This window comes from Chaetura pelagica, unplaced genomic scaffold (genome assembly GCF_000747805.2).
Source record: "Chaetura pelagica isolate M959 unplaced genomic scaffold, ChaPel_1.0 scaffold531, whole genome shotgun sequence".
Lineage (NCBI taxonomy): Eukaryota > Metazoa > Chordata > Aves > Apodiformes > Apodidae > Chaetura > Chaetura pelagica.
In genome coordinates, this window is record NW_009952362.1 from 453,140 (window position 1) to 472,184 (window position 19,045).

General features: G+C 36.8%; 1 protein-coding gene across 1 annotated transcript in view; it reads left to right on the forward strand.

Annotated features, from left to right (window-relative positions):
- Window positions 1-16,265, forward strand: part of SLK (STE20-like kinase) — a 42,319-nt gene extending 26,054 nt beyond the window's left edge. Inside the window, exons 7-19 of the mRNA XM_010007895.1 lie at window positions 473-554; window positions 1,534-1,662; window positions 2,679-4,085; window positions 4,631-4,761; window positions 5,030-5,153; window positions 5,416-5,595; window positions 7,616-7,708; window positions 10,998-11,127; window positions 11,373-11,497; window positions 12,455-12,643; window positions 13,750-13,875; window positions 15,432-15,545; window positions 16,119-16,265. Of these exons, the coding sequence (XP_010006197.1) occupies window positions 473-554; window positions 1,534-1,662; window positions 2,679-4,085; window positions 4,631-4,761; window positions 5,030-5,153; window positions 5,416-5,595; window positions 7,616-7,708; window positions 10,998-11,127; window positions 11,373-11,497; window positions 12,455-12,643; window positions 13,750-13,875; window positions 15,432-15,545; window positions 16,119-16,265 (2,977 nt within the window). The remainder of the gene's footprint in view (window positions 1-472; window positions 555-1,533; window positions 1,663-2,678; window positions 4,086-4,630; window positions 4,762-5,029; window positions 5,154-5,415; window positions 5,596-7,615; window positions 7,709-10,997; window positions 11,128-11,372; window positions 11,498-12,454; window positions 12,644-13,749; window positions 13,876-15,431; window positions 15,546-16,118) is intronic.
- The last annotated feature ends 2,780 nt before the right edge of the window (window positions 16,266-19,045 follow it).

A 19,045-nucleotide genomic window follows, 5' to 3' on the forward strand; every position in this document is an offset into this window, starting at 1 on the left:
GAGACAATGGCTTTTTGTTGTAATTCTGTATTTGAGCTCTTGTAGTGCCATATTTTGCAGATTTTGCATAAAAATATATGCAAAATACGTTTTTACAAATGCAGTAAAGTATCTGAAAACCACATGAAAAAGAGGATTATTTGAACTTTTAGTATTTTTATACTAAGAAAACACTTTTATAAGCATTTATTTCTTTGGTCATTTTCCTATCTTTATGTAATTCAATTAGTGACACAGCAGATGCAGTGTATTATAAATCCAGAGCCAAAAGTAAACTCTTCTATAAATGGAAGAATACTTCAAAGATTCTATTTGTGCCACATTGGCATTGCATTCCCCCACTGTCTTTCTGTTTTTCTAAATCAATAGCAGAACATGGAGTTGCAGTGTAGAACACAAAAGAGTATTTCACTGTGCACTAGTCTGATGTCAAGACAAAAGAAAAACCACTACCTGTGTGCTTTTTGTGTAGGTCGTCAGATTTTAAAGATTTTCTGAAGAAATGTTTGGAAAAGAATGTAGATGCAAGGTGGAGTGCAGCTCAACTCCTGCAGGTAGGAAGAGGTATTTGTTCAGAACTATTGTTTAAAGGCAAGCATATTTTGTATTTTGATAAGCAGATCAGTCTTATAGCTACTATTTAAATAATTACAAATTAAACTTTTGTACATAATCTGTTTTTAACATTGTTGCATTGGTCCTTATTTGGTAAAATCTGATTAAATTATACCAAGTGCAGATCAAATTCTTTGTTTACATATTTTGCTGTAATATAACTAATTATTTTTCATAAGTATTTAAATTATACTTGGATACTTAGTGTGGATGAAGGAGATATTTAATTAAGTAGTCAATTGCTGACAGGTGTTTTAAAAGCTGTAGTGCTCAGCCTTGCTCTGTTAAGCTGTCACTGCAGAACAGCTTAGCAAGAGTAGATGCAGGTACACTTGATTGTCTTGGACGTCAGCACACATTTACTTGATCCACAACACATCCGGCCTCTGTTGAATAGATTTAAGCAGCAGTGCCAAGAAGAGAAAGAAGATAGTAGAAGAAATGGTAGCTGTTTCTTCCTAAAGAAAGATGTAGAAGTTTATGCTGTTCTCAGGAAAAACTGTTCTAAAGGCAAAGACTTTTTCTAGAAAGACTATTTCTAGGTAAAGCTTATGAGAAAATAATTTAACTGTGGAACTGAAAGGAAATGAAATCTGTTTCCAGGAAAAATAACCTCTTAAAAAATCTTTCTACTTTTTTTCTTTGGAGTATGAAGCAGGTGAGTATAAATGAATTCTTTGTATTTTTAGCAAGTCTGTTAGACTATCTAGGCAGTATATTTGGATACAAACGTTTTTATTTTAGCACTTTTGCTGAAAAAAAATGCATTAAGACTTATGATTAATGGTAACTGCGACTCTTCAAGTCTGAGAGAACTAAAGTAACATTTGACTGAAGTTATACTTCTTTCAAGTTATTTTCCTACTGTGTACAATGAATTCAGCACTTAATATTGTGCTTATTTTTTATTTTCACAAGCATCCATTTGTTACTGTTACTTCCAATAAACCAATACGAGAATTGATTGCAGAAGCTAAGGCTGAAGTTACAGAAGAAGTTGAAGATGGTAAAGATGAGGATGAAGAAGAAGAAACAGAAAATTCTCTGGTCAGCCTAAACCTTGTTTTATTAAATTTGGAGCTAGTTTCAATCACCAGTTTCCTATCGAGAACTTGGGTTTTGATTTAACTCTGTTTCTGCTTAAGTTTGGCATCATCTTCTCATATATGTACTAAACCTTAAGGCAGGGAGTATGCAATCAGACCCATGCTGGTTACGATAGCTAACTTAGTATCTTCCCAATAGCAAATCAGGAGCCTGATCTGCAAATTACAGGGTTCTAGCAGTAAATATAGACAGAGAGGTATCACAATCACTTTGAGGAGTGAAAGGGCAATTATGGTTAAAATTATACTTTATTAGCATATTCTTTTGCATGTCTGTGTATAATCTGATAACATTCATATTCCAGCAGCAGCAATTTCTACAGTCATGTAACTCTTTCTGTCCTGGTTCCATATTGCCACTTACTCGGATCTGCTGGAGGTTTTCACCCTTTTTAATCGAGTTTCACCAGTAGTTAAAAATCAGATGAAAATTTTTTCAGACATTTTTAAGAAAGAACACCAGGGAAGGGTTGGTTTTTTTTTATGAAGCAGAAGGTCCTAATATTGTATTTTTATCAGTACTGCAGTAAATCAAGCAATAGAATTCCTAGCAAAACTGGCACAAAGATGTGTCCTTCAAATCCAACTGTAGATGGGGCTACTACGGAACTGAACTAATAAAAAAAACCCAAACAATGTGATTGGAAAAAGATTCTTGAAGATTCTGTTAAGTAGGAGGCAAAGGGCTGGCCAGGATCCCTTTCCTTCAATCACAGTATATTTAATTAAATTATGAGAGAAGGAAGAAGGTTGTTGTGAAACTGTTCTATTCAGAGCTTGTCTGCAATTCCTGCACTTGTTATGTGCTAATGCCAAGTGCAGTACTCTACGATTACCAGATTCATATAATCTTGCCTATAAATACAATATTCATCCCTATTCTGGTGTTCTTCAATAGAACTGTGCCTTATTTAGATTAGAAAATTATTAAATACTTTCTTCCTTTAATTTTTTTAGCAGTTACCTGCAGATAAGCGTGCGTCCTCTGACCTTAGTATTGCCAGCTCTGAAGAGGATAAACTTTCACAGAATGCCTCTGTTCTGGAATCTCTTTCTGAGAAAACAGAAAGTAATGCAATTGAGGACAAAGCCAGCATTGTACTTCCAGATAACAAAACAACTGAAGATGAACCTGAGGACATCAAATTTAGGAAAACAGCTGATAACATATGTAATACTACTGTTGGTGATACAAAAGTGCAGAATGGTTCTGTGGCAACTGGTGAAGATTTGCAAGGCAAAATACTGTCAGCTGAAAAGAACAGAGAAAGTCTAGAAAAAGCCCATGAAGATGCAGAACCCCAGAAAGAAGGGAAAGAACATGATGCTGTAATAAAATCAGAAATAAAAGATGAACCCAACCTAGAAACAGAGAAGGAAAATGACATGGGAAATGAACAGGCAGAAGATAAACTAACAATAGTACTTACAACTGAAAATATTGTAGAAACTGAAGAAGCCATTTCTAAGGAAACTGGTGAAAAAGAAGAGGAGAACAGAACAGATCTCTCAGAAAGCAAGGAAGAGAAGGTCTCTGCAGAAGATGCTACAGAGATAAAGAAAGATAAAGATGAAGGTCAGAAAGAGGCAATAATAGACACCACTACAGAAACATTACCTAACGCTGCAGTGGCTGATGAAAAGGAACTCATAAAGCATGGAATTGACAACATTAAGGAGATAGATGGTATTGCTGGAACACAGATCAGTGATGGGGATAAAATACCTGAGACAGAGGATAAGCCAGTGGAAAGTCAGGATAAGCAGGTGGATGAGATAATCCCCTCTGAAGAAACTCTATTGGAAAGCCAAGATAAAGTGATCAAAGTAGACAAGAAACTGACAGAAAGTGAAAATGAGGATATTTGTAATATAATCAGGATGGAGGAACCAGAGATCAAAGACTCTGGAAAAGATGACATAGACCATAAGGCAATACAAAGCAAGCCTGAGGATACTTCTAACAAAGTAGATAAACTGACTGATATGGACCAAAATTCAGAAGAGTGCAGACCTGAGATTATCCAGGAAAACAATATTCAAATAGACAGAGAACATTTGGAAGTTACTTCTGATGAAATGATGAAGAATAAGCTTCAAGAGGTTGCCAGTGAACAAGCTGGTGACACTGAAGTCACTCCAGTCCCCAGTATTAGTGTTAGCACTGAAGAAAATGAGGAGAAAGTCAAAACAGAGAACCAAGACAAAACAGAAACTTCACAGCAGCTGGAGTCAGAGAGTTTGAAGGAAAATGATGCAGATTCAGGCACTGGTTCTACAGCTGATAACAGCAGCATTGATTTGAACTTGTCAATTTCTAGTTTCCTTAGTAAAAACAAAGAGACAGGATCAATATCTTTACAGGTAAGCATAAGCAATCTTGTACTTTCATATAAAATCCATATGTGAGTGTTACCCTAAAACTATTGAGTGAGAAACACATTATTTTTGACTGATACATATGAATTAAAAAAAACCCAAACTAACTCATTTATGTCCAAAGCAGAAGTAGGTGAGTAAATTGCTATTCTGTTTTAGTACTGTTTTCAGAATTAAGTATCTGTTTTAGTGACTGGAAAAAATGTGGTCAAAAGCAAACAGTAATTGTAGCTGTCTTTGGCTCTAGGAAATAAAACTGCATCAGTTCTTTTCACAGTTTATCTAGATTATTTTTTTTCTTCTGGCAACTTAGATCATTAATAATTACAGTTTTCCTTTGCTAACTAGAGGAAGTTTCAGCACATTAGAATTTTTCAAGCTTTCACATGATTTGAGGTACCTGATAAGCAAGAAGAACTCTCCTCTGATTATTATAGAGTAGGACATCACAGAAATATTTGGAGTAATTTAATATTAAGAAAAAAAAAATGTAACTTAAGTACAGAAAAACTTACCAGTTCTTTATTCAGGAAACTCGAAGACAGAAGAAAACGTTAAAGAAAACTCGGAAGTTTGTTGTTGATGGAGTAGAAGTGAGTGTAACCACATCAAAAATAGTTACAGAAAATGACTCCAAAAGTGAAGAAATGCGATTTCTAAGGTAAGTGTTTTTAAAAGTAAAATTTAAAAGTAAAACCCAGTTTGGGTTTTTTTTTCTCTTGGAATAAAAGAAGGGAGCTGATGATCTTATTTCTATTGTGTTTGGGCACTAATTTCAATTATTTTCTTAGCAGAAAGAAATGCAGTGTTTCTTAACAAGACAATCAATTCAAAACTAGTTTTACTAGACCTAAGTTGCAGATACTTTTTCATCTTCTGTAATTGTCTACTTTTTTTCTTTTATATTAAGTGTTATTTTTCATTATTAGACGTCAAGAGCTGAGAGAGCTGAGGCTTCTTCAGAAGGAGGAGCAGAGAGCCCAACAGCAGCTCAGTAATAAGCTTTTGCAACAGCGAGAACAGATGTACAGACGTTTTGAACAGGAAATGACGGTGAGTTTCTGGATTTTGGTGATCTTAAAATATGACATCTCAAGTAGGCAGAATACTAGTAGCAATCAGACATCTGCTTTTATGATGGTTATAGCTGAGTTTTCCTTCTTGTTAATAAATGGCAATATTTTCCATTGTGGGGTGCCCAGCTTGTATGCTAGAACTTACATGCCAGAACAGTTGATCATGGCCATCCTCTGCAGTGGTACAGCACTTCACAGAATGTAGTGTTCTAAAAAGAAATGACAAATTATTTTTACAGAGTAAAAAGCGACAGTATGATCAAGAAATAGAAAACTTAGAAAAGCAGCAGAAACAGACAATAGAGCGCTTGGAGCAGGAGCACACAAACCGCTTACGAGATGAAGCAAAACGCATCAAGGCGGAACAGGAGAAGGAGTTATCCAAATTCCAGAACGTGCTGAAGAACAAAAAGAAAGAGGTAAGAGACAATGATGATAATACAGAAAACAAGGAATATGGGCATAGCAAACAGTTGGGTTAGGTCTCCCAGAAGTCTTATCAACCTCAAGTGCTATACTGAGTTGTTGAAGGGTTACTGGCAGTGTTATTTATTTTGTGTTACTGCCCAAAGTGAAATACAAACAGCAAACAGGAAGATTTAGGTATTGACTCAATCCAGAAAACATCACCAAATTAGGAGACTTTCTTTTTCACAAAATTGTTAATAAAATATTTTTTCTCAAGAAAAAGTATTTCCTTAAAGAATGTAAAAAATATTTGAGGTTTCTACTTGAAACAAATCCAGCTATAGCTACTTGGTTACATACTTGCCAAACTAGAATTTCAAAGAAAAGAATATGTTCTTGATTATGACTAAGAACCACTTACATTCCAGGGATTTGGGGTTCTTTTGTTAATTCGTTACATTTTTACTGAATGTATGATGTTTAGAATCTCTCTATATGAAGAGACAGCAGTTAACGTGGATTTATTTTTTTAACTCAGAAAGACAGGAGAGAAAAGCCTGGATAACCTACCATCTTTTACAGTTAATTTCATACATATCATACAGTTAAAGCAAAATGACTGAGATTTGACACTGACACCTTATGCTATTAATTTCCTCCCAGTAGAGTAAGAGGAGGTGATGTCTTTCTGTATGGATTTTGCATCTTAAAAGCTGTTTTATTTCATTTTCAGATGAATTGTGTAGTGCTTGTTTGTTACATAAATGGCTCTAGTGTTTGCTCTAATAGTTACTAGACTCACAAATGTCTGTAGAAACCTGCACTGTCCATGCTTTTGCATAGGATGATCCTGTAGTACCAAAATGCATAAAAAATAAGTTGCATTCAGTTTGAACCAAATGCTCAAATGTAAATAACATTTTTTTTTCTCCTTTTGTGGTACCTCTTGCATTTTTGAGTCTCTCTCTATTTACTGGTGATTGGGTCCTACATGGGAAAGCGGGAAGAATTTTACGTATTGCTCTGGGCTAAAAGCAGTTCTTTCATGGAAACAGGAATAGCACGTGGTGATTTGGACTCTGTTCTCTGGTGATGCTTCCACTCTTAAACAAACAGGCATTTGTTTTCGGGTGCATGGTTTTGTACTTAAAGCTTAAGAAGATGATCTACAGTTTGAAGGAAAATGCAGCTGGTGCTCTAAAACTACCCATGCTATACTGGAGTGTGAAGTGCTACATTTTTGTAATTCTTAAAAATAAGTAAAACACATCAGCAAATTAACAGATTGATAGTCAGTTGATGTAGCCAGGTTTATATTTAGAGTCTTTCTACTAATCTAGTCTAATTCACCTTGGACTGAAAGATGTTTCATTCCAGCATATGTTGTCACGGAAAGTTTCTTGAGAACATCCTTAGTTATTGGTAGTTTTTGCTTTTAAATTCTTCAGAACCAAACACGACCAATTAATATTTTATTTGCTTGTATGATTATTTTAAAGACACAATCTGTGATGTAATTTATGGTTGGAGACACTAATAATGACATCTCATAAATTCATGTTTGAGACAGTCTCAGAAATAGCTGGTTTTCAGAGGAAAATTTTAAAATTTTAAACTTCCAACCATTTTTTACAGCTTTACCATGAGGTAAACATACTCTAGTCCTTTTGCCATAGTGCTCCGAGCAAATAGCACTTTTGCAGGTGGTGGTTTTCTTACTTATTGGCTATTCTAGCAGCTGCATGAAACATAAGGAAGAGACTGCCCTGTCAGAGAGCACTGGGCAGCATTTGCATGCAAAAAGAGGCTGGCATGTACCTCCTTTCTGCACTGCCCTGGCATACATAAAGCACGTATTATTCCTTCTCTTTTCATTAAGCTCTTTTCATTAAACTAACATCCCTGCCCCTGAAGTAATGCATGCTTCCCAGTACCTCTAGTGCTTGACCTGCATGTCCTGTACTCACAGTAATGCTCGCTGTGGAGAAAGTGTTCTTTTCGCCACCTTCTGCATGCTTATATACACTGTAGGTTTTATGTGAAGTGGAGAAAGCACCAAAAGAGCTGAGAAAAGAGCTCATGAAACGCAAGAAAGAGGAGCTTGCACAAAGCCAGCATGCTCAGGTAACAACGGCAGCTTGAAGCTACTAAACTACAAAAGGCAGCAGTATTCACACAGCTTGATGATTTCACTTCTTGTTGTTGTTGAGTGAATATGGAACTTAACTCAAACTAACCCTACATACTGCTCTCTCTCTTCAAGTACTCCCATATCACATCCTGTAGAGTATTCTGAGTAGAAATACAGGAGCAGCTCTTTCCAGGTTTGTGCTGTTATGTATCACATTTTGTATGCTCTACTAAAAAGAGCCGCATTTTTCTATGGCAAGTTAATTTACAGTGCTTTTGTGAGTGGTAAGTACCCATCACACTGCAAGGCTTACAGTCAGAAGTTAGTTTTGAGCAATGTAAGTGCAGGGGAGGAAAAGAGAGATAATATGCAAGCATGAGACATCTTGTTTATGGAAGCAGAGCAGATTAGGTAAAATGAAGTTATTTACATATGTTGAAGTGTAGGTGTACGGAAACTTCACAAGACATCATCTGTAATGTCACACCTTCAGACTTGCTGCTTTGATACCACTCAGCTGGAACGTGGGCTAGTATTTCAGAAAACTATTGGCTTTGTGATGGCCACAGCTTTGTACAGAGTGAGTTTGCACCATGGCAGAGCAGCTTTGAATTGAGTAACTTAAAGATTAAATGTTTTGTGAGTGGCCTAGTAGAAAATAATAGCACCTTTATTTAATTAAGTGTTTGGTTCAAGAGGGGATTTCCCAAGATCAAATGTGATTTAGTTACTGGGCTCTCCCCACAACAAGAATATGCATCTGAACTTTATAAGGAAACAATTAAACCCCTATATTTTCATAGTATTTTTAGTGACTTTGTTTCCTTTGCTGATTTTAATTTGTTGAAGTAAGAGAGGTGAAAGAAAATTTTAAAGGTGAAATATCCTTACTTGGAATAATAAAGAAGTATGAGATAAGTTGCAGATGTTTAGTTTTAGAATATCTAGTACTTGTGTCAGTGACTATTTTGCGTGATTAGCCTCGACATTTTACGTGTATATTACTAACATAAAATAGATCTCATTTCTTCTTTTTTTTTTTAAGAACAGCAATATATTTCATTATATTCTGACATAGGAAGTACATTGTGTCCTACAGGGCGTTGCTCAGGTTATGATTCAGTCTTTTCAGTTGTCTTCATGTACACTTTTCAACGCACAAATGCAGGATGTAAGTCTTAAAATGCAAAACAAATGAAGTTCTATTTCCCTAATTTTCCAGATGTGTGTTTTCTCTTCTTGTGCTCCCATGTGCTGATCAATGTCACTGCTGTCTCCAACCTGGTTAGCACAAACTTATGTAATGATGCACCACTCATAGTAAAAAAATATATATATTAAAAAATATGACAGGAGTTATTAACTTTGGGAAGACTCTAAAGAGTGCAGTATATTACTGTTCTCTGGTGGTTCTTATTGGTTCAGCACATGTGAGAAACGATGTGTGACTTCTGTGCTGTGTGTGTGGTGCAACCATGTATTTTAAAAATATCTGGATGAGTTTTATTTTTTATTATGCTTATTGGGCCAAACCAAGTGATAATTTTAAAATGGTCTTGCGCTGTTTGCCTTTTTCACCATCTGATATGATCTCTATTATTTGTGATACTTGAGTAGGTGTGGGAAGTGGAAAGGCCAGAGAGGTTGCCTGGTTTGCCTTACAGTGCTCACAGTTATGAAACTTCTTAAGATTAACCATGTAGTGAGAGCAGCACTGGTGTTTAAATGATTGAGTAAAGCTCAAACATAGTTGCTTTTTCACCACTACATTAGAGCAGCTTTCCCTCAACTCCCTCCAAATCAAAAAATTCCTGGCAAATTAAACACCATGTTAATTACGCATCTGCTCCCTCAGAATAATAAACTTGTAGTTTTCACATCCTTTTCATCTAGAAGGGGAAACAGAACTGTATTTTTCTTCAGTCCATATATTTGGTTAGGTTTATCTGACTTAATTTCCAGATGTGACCTTCCAGTTCTCTTGCTACCCCAGGAGCTCTGCAGCTGTCAGAACTTTTCACCTACTTATTCCACCTCTAGTTTTCTGTTGCCTGTCTGAGTGTAACTGCTGTCCACTGGGAGAGATGAAAGCCTCACCTATTAATAACCTTCTGTGAAGATAAAACCCAGGATTCTCCTGGTCCTAATAAAAAGTGCTTTTAATAAGCATTTAATACTGTATGTTGCTGACAACTCTTTTAGCAAGTAGCATAGGTTCAGTAAAAATAAAATACATAGCTCAGGAGACCCTTCCACTGATGATGTGTAGCCCAATACTCTTTTCCTGCCTCATCCCTTCTCCCTTCCAATAGACCATCCTTAACATTGCTTTGTTATGTATAACAGCAAATGCTTCATCTGCCCACCTTGGCTCTGACAGGTCACTGCCATCATCCTTTCTTCTGACCTTTATATCATGGTAGACACATCTGCTTTAATTTCTTGTTATTGAAGCGTGTGTGTGCATGCTTGCATGCTTGTAGATGATCTTTTTTATTATTTGGTGGTTTTGGTTGTTTTTTTGATAGCTGCAAGGAAGAAAGGCAACAGTATGGTCTTTGGCATGGGAGGGGAATTCTTACAGCTGCCTGCTTTTCATTATGTGATGCTAGAGAGGGATACACCCGGGATAATGGGAAGATGCAGGTGATATGGAGACCTTGTCAGGCAAATGGCAAATCAGTTTGTGAGGCGCTAGCTCAGCTATGGTGTGACAAGTGTCCCAGTCCTGCAGGATGCAGTTCCTGCAAAAGCCATCGGGTGTCTTCATAGCAGTCCTGCGGAGCTTCCAACCTCGATAGCCTTGCGTTTGTAACAGGGTAAACTAACCACTCGAGACTGAGACACAAATCTGAAACCTCACTGGGTAACCAAATAGGCTTTAACTAATAATCCAGAGCAAAATAACAATAAAAGCCTTAATTTTCTTACAATGAACAATTAACGATATGATATCAACTTTATATCCAATACATGTTTTGGCTAGCTTTGAACCTGCAGCTTGTTTTGAGGAGAGACTAGAGGTGGAAAGAACTCCAGATTGCTGACTAGTTTGTTGCCTTTGGTCTTATTTCTGAAGGTATTATTTAAACTTTAAATATACTCCTACCTTTTCTATGTAGAAAATAAGAGATGCATGCTTTTATAGCCAAAGCACGTTAGCTCAAATTTTCATAGGTGTATTTATTTTCATATATAGCTAATGAGAAAACTGGAAGTTTCATTAAAATGTAATGAGATTAGAACAATGCAATTGAATTTACTTCTGTTGGTTTTTATCAGGAGCAGGAATTTGTGCAGAAGCAGCAACAAGAACTGGATGCATCTCTGAAGAAAATTATTCAGCAGCAGAAGACAGAACTAGCCACTATAGAACGAGATTGCCTCAACAACAAACAGCAGCTGATGAGAGGTATCCAGCAACAGGCTCTTTTTAAAATCAGAAATTTGTGTTGTATTTTAATAAAACAATAGTATGTCTTAAACATATTTAAATCAAAGACCTTCATTACTATTCTAGAACTATAATAAAAACCTTTGCAATGCAATAGCATTGTTCTTAAAGTGCACTTGTAGGCTGCTTCTAAACACACACTAGCAGGTAGATTAGAAAGTGTTGTGTTGTACCTTCTGAACCAGGCTTCCTCTGTCTTCCAGCTCGCGAAGCTGCAATCTGGGAGCTGGAAGAGCGACATCTTCAAGAGAAACACCAGCTCCTCAAACAGCAACTCAAAGATCAGTACTTCATGCAGAGACACCAGCTGCTTAAGAGGCATGAAAAAGTTAGTGTTGACTTTTGAAACTTTTTTTAATGTATTATAATATTCAAGGCTTTTATCAAATACTCTTAGGATTTCTACTGGTAGCTGCTTGCACAGGCAAGACCAACACGGTTACTTTGAAGCTGTGTATGGTTTGTTGAAATTTAAAAAAACATCTTGATCATCTTACTGTAATAACTCAGTGGGATGTTGAAGTATAATTTTATTCTTAAAAGAAACCAACCCAACCAAAATAATCAACCTTTTTCTATTAAAAAATACCGAATTCTGCTTATGCACCAAAACTATTTTGGCTTGTGCTTAAATAAGTCTACTTGTTAGTAAATCAGCCTGGAATTAAATTCATGGAATGAACTGGATTAGCATTTGTACAAGGAACTGACAACAGTTTCTTTATAGCTAAGCCCTATAGAGGCACCATGTATTTTCCAGAAGGCATTTTGGTTTTTATAGGATACGCTAAACAGAGTAGTTCAATTCTTGAAAATTTAAACCAAGTAAGAGAAATATTATAGAGTTCCCTTGGAGATTGGATCAGGAGCAGCCTCCAGTGAAGACTTGTTTCTGTGTGGTTTGGTTATCCCCATGATGGCTGTCGCTTTCACCAGCTTCTGCAACAAACTGGCCCTGCACCACTGCAGTAGTGGAAGTTCGTTTCCACAAAAGTTTCTCCTTTTGAATAATACAGACTATTAGAAATGCAATTCAGGAATTGAACCACCACTGGTAAAATACATGCTTATGTGTAGTAATTTGAGAATTTCATCTGGGTTGGGCATGATCCAGAGCTTGCTGGAGTTAGAGGAAGACCTCCCTCCTCCCCATTGATATTACAAGGGCTGAGTCTGGATTCTGTTGAAAGAAGCTGACTCAAACAACCTGCTTCTTGATGAAATGAGATGCAAATACTCTAACACAATAGTCACTCTGTAATTTTCCAAATTGTTAACATTTTAGGAAACGGAGCAAATGCAGAGATACAATCAACGCCTTATTGAGGAGCTAAAGAACAAGCAAACTCAGGAAAGAGCAAGACTGCCTAAAATACAGCGAAGTGAAGCAAAGACTCGAATGGCCATGTTCAAGAAAAGTTTAAGAATCAATTCATTAGCCTCTCCAGACCAAGATCGTGAAAAAATTAAGCAGGTAATGAATAAAAACTGGTTTAGTAGTGTAAATGCTTAAGGTGATGTAAATGAGGGGAAGGGATAGAGCACACTCTCTGCAAGTTCAGATGGTACAATACAGGGTTGAGGCACTGGATGAGGTCAGAGGAGATCATCCTTCCCCTCTGCACTGGGGAGATACATCTGGAGTGCTGGGTGCAGTCCTGGGCTCCCCAGTACAAGACAGACATGGATTTACTGGCACGAGACCAGTGAAGGGCCTGAGGGACAGGTGGGTCTCATTATAGGAAGGGATGCATGGGATGCCAGGGGTGCTTCAGCCTGGAGAAAGCCCAAGGAGGATCTTACTCATGTGTATAAGCACCCAGTGGGCAGGAGCAAAGGTGGAGCCACACTCCTCTCAGTGGAAAAATCCAACTTAAACATCAGAAGACACTTCTTTAGGGTGAGGATGGTCATTCAGTGGAACAGGTTGCCGAGAGAGTGGAAAGAACCTCTCAGAACCCAACTGGACACAGTCCTGCACAACTTTCTTTAGCTGCTTTGAGCACAGGTGTTGATCTTGCATGTCCCTTTTAACCTCAGCTGTTCTGTGAGTCCTCAAAAACCTGATTTTTGTTAGCTTTTGAACTAAAACTGTTGGTGTATTCACTCATTGTTTGAAAAGGAATGTTGTGAAGAGGCTTAAAAGTTGATTTTCTACTGACATACAACAGTCCCAAATCATGGTTTTATATGGTAAATACTGAAAGGAGGAAAAATCTGGAAAATACAATCTTCCATAGCGGTGTAACACTGACCTTAACCAACGTTTTAAGCAACCCTGCTGTGTCACTTATCTTCAGAGGGAGAAAATTTCAGGAATCTGGAAGTGAAATGTGCCAAGCTAAAAGGAAAGATTAGAGAAAGAAAAATCAGGCAGAGAAATAGAATGATAAACAAAACTATAAGGGCATTCCCTGTTCCCCTTTAAAGAATTTTTAAAAAAGAAAGAATAAAGGAAATACGTTTAACTCTTTAAAGACCATTATTTTCACTTTTGCTGTATGTATTCATTGTGTTACATGCAGGTTTTTTGATTCATGTAAACTGTTGTATCTAGAGGCACAATATTTTTAATTTCAGTTTGCTCTTCAAGAAGAAAAGAGACAGAAGAATGAGAGACTGGCCCAGCATCAGAAACATGAAAATCAAATGCGGGACCTTCAGCTGCAGTGTGAAGCAAACATCAGAGAATTGCATCAGTTACAGGTTAAAAATACATGATGTTAAATGCACTTTCAGTGGGAAGACTCAGGTTAATAACAGATACAGAAGAAGCAGAAACACCTTTTCCTTCATTTTTTACTGATTGGTGAAGTGTTTTTTTTTGAAGTTTGCTTTCAAAGGCCTGCAGCATAATGCTTAAACAGGGTCATGTGCTTACATCAATTAATGAGAAATCATTTTACATGCAAGAAGAGCATGAACCAGAAGCTGATGATCGCTTCTAGAATATTTTTCAAGTTCCCAGTGCTATTTTCTGTAGGCAGCATTTCCTTTTAACCTGATTTTGCTGAAATATACCATTAATCAGAAGGGAGGCAGGCAGCACCAGGCATTATCCACAGGTCATTTGTAGCAGTCCATAGAATGATGTGACTTGTACAAAATGCAGGCTGCCTTGTGCATTTGAACTTATGGAAGATACTTAGAAGGAATTCTCTTCTTGTGCTAGGGAACTCAATTTATTCCCTTTTTGATATGCTTTTTGTAAAAGTTTCTGCTGTCTACCAGAGGCTAGATCTCCTTTTCCACTCAATGGGCTTTTCCCTGTTTCAGGAACACAAGGGAGGCTTATAGCATTAAATGATCACCTTTGCATAGAAAAACCTTCCAATGACCATTGAAGCCAGTTCTGCTTTATTCATTTTCTTACATCCTGGGAAAATAGTCCCTGACTGTGCCACTAATGCGCCTCAGTAAATCCCCAAGTACCGTGGGAATCTTGTAAGACTTTCAGCTCAAGTAAAATTGAACAGCTTAGGGCTACTCTGAGCTTCACCAGCAGCACTGAGGTCTAGCCAAGTGCTTGACATTTTTGATCCTCTGTTTCTGTTCTCTGCATCAGACGCTATTGGGACTGGAACCCTAGAAACAAGAACATGAGGTTAAGAGACTGCCATTGCCAACTGCTCTTAAAGATCAAAGATTTGATGTAGACAAATAATATTATTTTTTTTCTTACCATGCTTCAGAAGTCCTATAGAAGTTAGGCAGATCCATGTGTACCTTCCTGAGAGGAATGTGAGTCTGAGTGGTTTGATTGCCCTTTTCCTAAGGCAATTCTAAGGCTGCTTCTGCAAGCACATTTCTTAACTCCTCTGTTAGGCCCCAATTCTTAGTCTCAGCTCCTTAGCACCAAGAGTTGAAATCTTTCAAAAAAGCAACCTCCTTTTTACTGTAATGGATTTTAACAAATTACACAAACTGGTTTTAGAAAGGAAGGCAGAAATGCTGTTAGACCTTGAAAAGCATCATTAGATGGTGAAACACAGTTTTGAGTAACATTTTCAGCTGCTGCCTTAATGACACTCCATAGTATCTTTGGATTTGCAAGTATTTCTTATCTCAATTGGTTGTGATAAAAGATTAACATTTTATAATGCAGTCTTGTAACATACTTTTTAGCTTGTAATTATTCACATCACTATTTACACAGAATAAGCTAATTAGAAAGAATTAGGACAACATATGTCACTTTACAAATGTTGAGTTGCCTAATCTGAATTAGTTTTACATGAGGATTATCTTTATCTTGTTTTAAGAATGAAAAATGCCATCTACTGGTCGAGCATGAGACTCAGAAGCTAAAGGAGCTAGATGAAGAGCACAGCCAAGAACTGAAGGAATGGAGAGAGAAATTGAGGCCGAGGAAAAAGGTAAGTTGGAGCAGTTTATGAATCAAAAAATAGAGAGTTGGATCTAGCAAATACAGACGATACAAAAAGTATTGGAGAGGAGGAGAAGCAAGTACAACATTGCTGTAGTTCACTGAATAATAAAATATGTTAAAAACCAAGCCTGAGCAAAGGGCATGTGCAGCAAAACAGGTTTGTAAGTTATCAACTTCTTATGGTGCTCCCTCTTGCTGGGTTAGTGTGCCTGTTGGCATATAGCACGTAAAACTTCTTAGCAGGAGTTAAATCTGATGTGAGGAATATATTTCAGATGCCAATAGGTTACTACAAAAATAGAATGCTAAATAACAGTGGTAGAAGTTGGTTTGGGGTTCTACATATTTATTTTTTTTAGTGGAAAGTACAGATTTTCAAAGGTCAGAGAGTATCCTACAGGCAGGTGATGTCCTCAGCTTTCTGTGTCTTGGTTGTCTTGCAGTTTCGTAACTGTTACATTATTTTTTTGTGATGGTGTGTGAAGGCAATATGTCACCAGCATAATGGGTTTCTTGTGTTTTGCCTTGTAATCCCATGACAATCTGATTTGGGTTTTAGACGCTGGAAGAAGAATTTGCCAGAAAACTGCAGGAACAGGAAGTTTTCTTTAAAATGACTGGAGAGTCCGAATGCCTTAACCCTTCAACACAAAGCCGGATTTCCAAATTCTATCCAATTCCCAGCCTTCACTCCACTGGGTCATAACTCTGGGAACTGCTGTAGGTTTTTTTCCTATTGGGAATTCTCCATCCTCACCGTCTAACTTGACTTAATCTGCAGTGTACGTCAAAGGATTTAGTGCTTTTTGTTCTCAGTGCAGACAATCAGTGTCATGATCAATTTCTTCTCGGGATGGAAGAAAAACGGTCTTGGTGTATAATGGTAACATCACATCCTTCAGGTGTTTTGAGAGCAACGGGGTTTTTATCTCAGTCTGAAAAAGTATGTTATCTATGATTTTGACTTTAAGCCTAAAATATTAATTGTTCTGATAAAAAAACCCAATGGTTTCTCATGTGAACATTAAAACAGTGTAATATTAGTTCTGCTACTGTGTTTTTAAAGTGTCTGATTTCTCCATGAGAGAATTCCACAACTGAAACTGCCGTGAGAGGTTTAAAATGTTACCATGTTAAGCAGTGTCTTCATAGCAAAGACTGAAACTAATTACATGGAACATGCCAATAATGAGAAAAATAAACCCTGATGTTTAAACACGAATGGTAAAAGCAAAGGCATTTGCAATTCTTTAAAAAGAAACCTCTGGCATAAATTAAACTGAGCTGATCTCCATTACATATTTTGTCCATTAGTTCCATAAGGAAATGGGGTGCTAGTTTAATTAACACAGTGCCTGAAACACTTAGATATGCTAATCCTGGCAACAGGATCGTGTTCTGTCATTTAAAAAAATAAAACTCCTTAGCATTGTTGTTACTGTACAAAACAGAATATTTCTTGCTGCTACTGCCATTTTTGTTGTAAATCCTCACCCTAAAATATTTTGCACTAAAATATGTAAAGGTGAAAGAAATGCTAACTTTAAAATGCACAGTTTATTCTTTTCCTTAGCTATTACAGGTAGTTAGTTCTACATATTGAAAAACTGTAGAATGTATTTTTTAAAGTGGTGTGCAAAGTGCACGTGGTTTCTCTAGCTACCTGGAATGGGTAGAGCCATTTTTCTGTTCTTACCAAAGCCTGTACGTGTGAACTCCATCAGAAAAGCAGAGGTGGGTGGGCATATTTATAAATAACCGTGGCTAAAGTCTGATTTGATTAGAAGTATTAGATTTCTTTTTTATTTTAGTCATTTTATAGAAAGATTTAAGTTAAATATATAGACAAACTACTTTATGAAGCTGGATGATAATTTTTTTTTTTGCTTTTGTGTTGCCACATACTAACATAGGCAGTTCTTGTTTTTTCAAGTTGATAGATGTAAAATAAGTTATTTACCTGACTGATCTGCAGTGGAAAAAATTGGAGGTGTTTCTCATCTAGCTGGTAGGGAAATACAACTGTATTAGGTCACTTTTACTGCACTCCTTTGGTGGTTAGAGTTGGAGTCATATCAAGGCAGTATTATAAGCTGTACTTTGGTATGCTGGAGTTCAACTTGTAAAATAGTATTTCCTTTTGGCATTTGAGGCCTGACTTCCTAGTCTCTTTGGGTATCAACTGTAAACTTTTTTTGGTAGCTTGCATTAAATGTGCAACTGGTGACCATTACACGGTGTTCATTTCATGGGAACAGTATTGATGCATGTGAATGAACTAAAAAATTAACATAGGACTTTAATCCGATGTGGTTGAAATCTTGGATGCTGAAATCTTTGGACATTGAACCACTACCTTCTCAATGAAGACACTTAAAATTTACAGCACAGTAAAAGAAAATTGGAAAAATGCATGTTTTAATTTAAATTTTGTAACTTTTTGATAGCATAATTACTTTAATAGCTAGCCTTAATTTCTGGCATTTTATGATATAACTGTGTATTGTGTACTGTTGTAAATTCACATACTGGATCTATAGAACCTTATCTGTTGCTAAATGCAAAGTTCTTTCAATTGTTTATTCAGTAGGGTGAAAAATGTCTTTGAAGGCCTTTTGCTTTTTAATCTCCACCATCATAATTTGACTGTTACTAAAATAACAGTAAATAATCTTCATCTCTGTATTTAACAGAACTTGTTTGCTATTTCATATAAAGTAGCCTCAGTGCTTTACTTGGTGACTGGACAGGGCAGACACATCTCTGCCTTCATCCATGTTAAATCCTCAGAGGGAAATGTTCATCTTCTCCTTATATTTTTGGAAGTTTCAGTAATAAATTGCTAATATATTGGCACACCATTTACCTCTGTCTAAATCTTTTACTTGAAGATACTTTTCACACAAGCCCCTGCCATCTGATCTCTTGCAAATTGTGCAGGTAAGTAACTGGGTTCTGTGATGGAGGAATGGATGGAATGTAGCTATTGAAGCACTAGCAGGTGCTTAGTCAGGTCTCCAGGTGTGGAGGAAGCATGTGGAGGGAGCACTTGGAGCCATGTGGACTCTGCTGAGAATTGGTATCAAACATGAAAAAACATTTTTTCTGGAGGAAAACAGGAACTAGTGAGGAAAAATATAGACTGATAAAATTGCTTTTAAGTATTGCAGAACATGAAAGAGGTGTACAATATTCCATCAATGTCAGAAAATTCAACTCAAATGAATTTAGTCTCCTACAGTGCTGGAAGCAATCTCTGGAGATACAAAATCCAATCTTTCTACTTTCACATGTCACATCCCTCTAATGAAACTTAGAAGCTTCATCTCCAAGGTAGTTAGAGTGTATTTTCCTTAGCCAAAAGCATGTACTTTCTTATTGAGTGTTTGGTAGGTCTTATTTTCCCCACACATCCTTCAAAAGATGACCACAAATCAGTATTTGCTCACCTTTGTGTTTTATGACACCATAAATACTGTCAGCAGG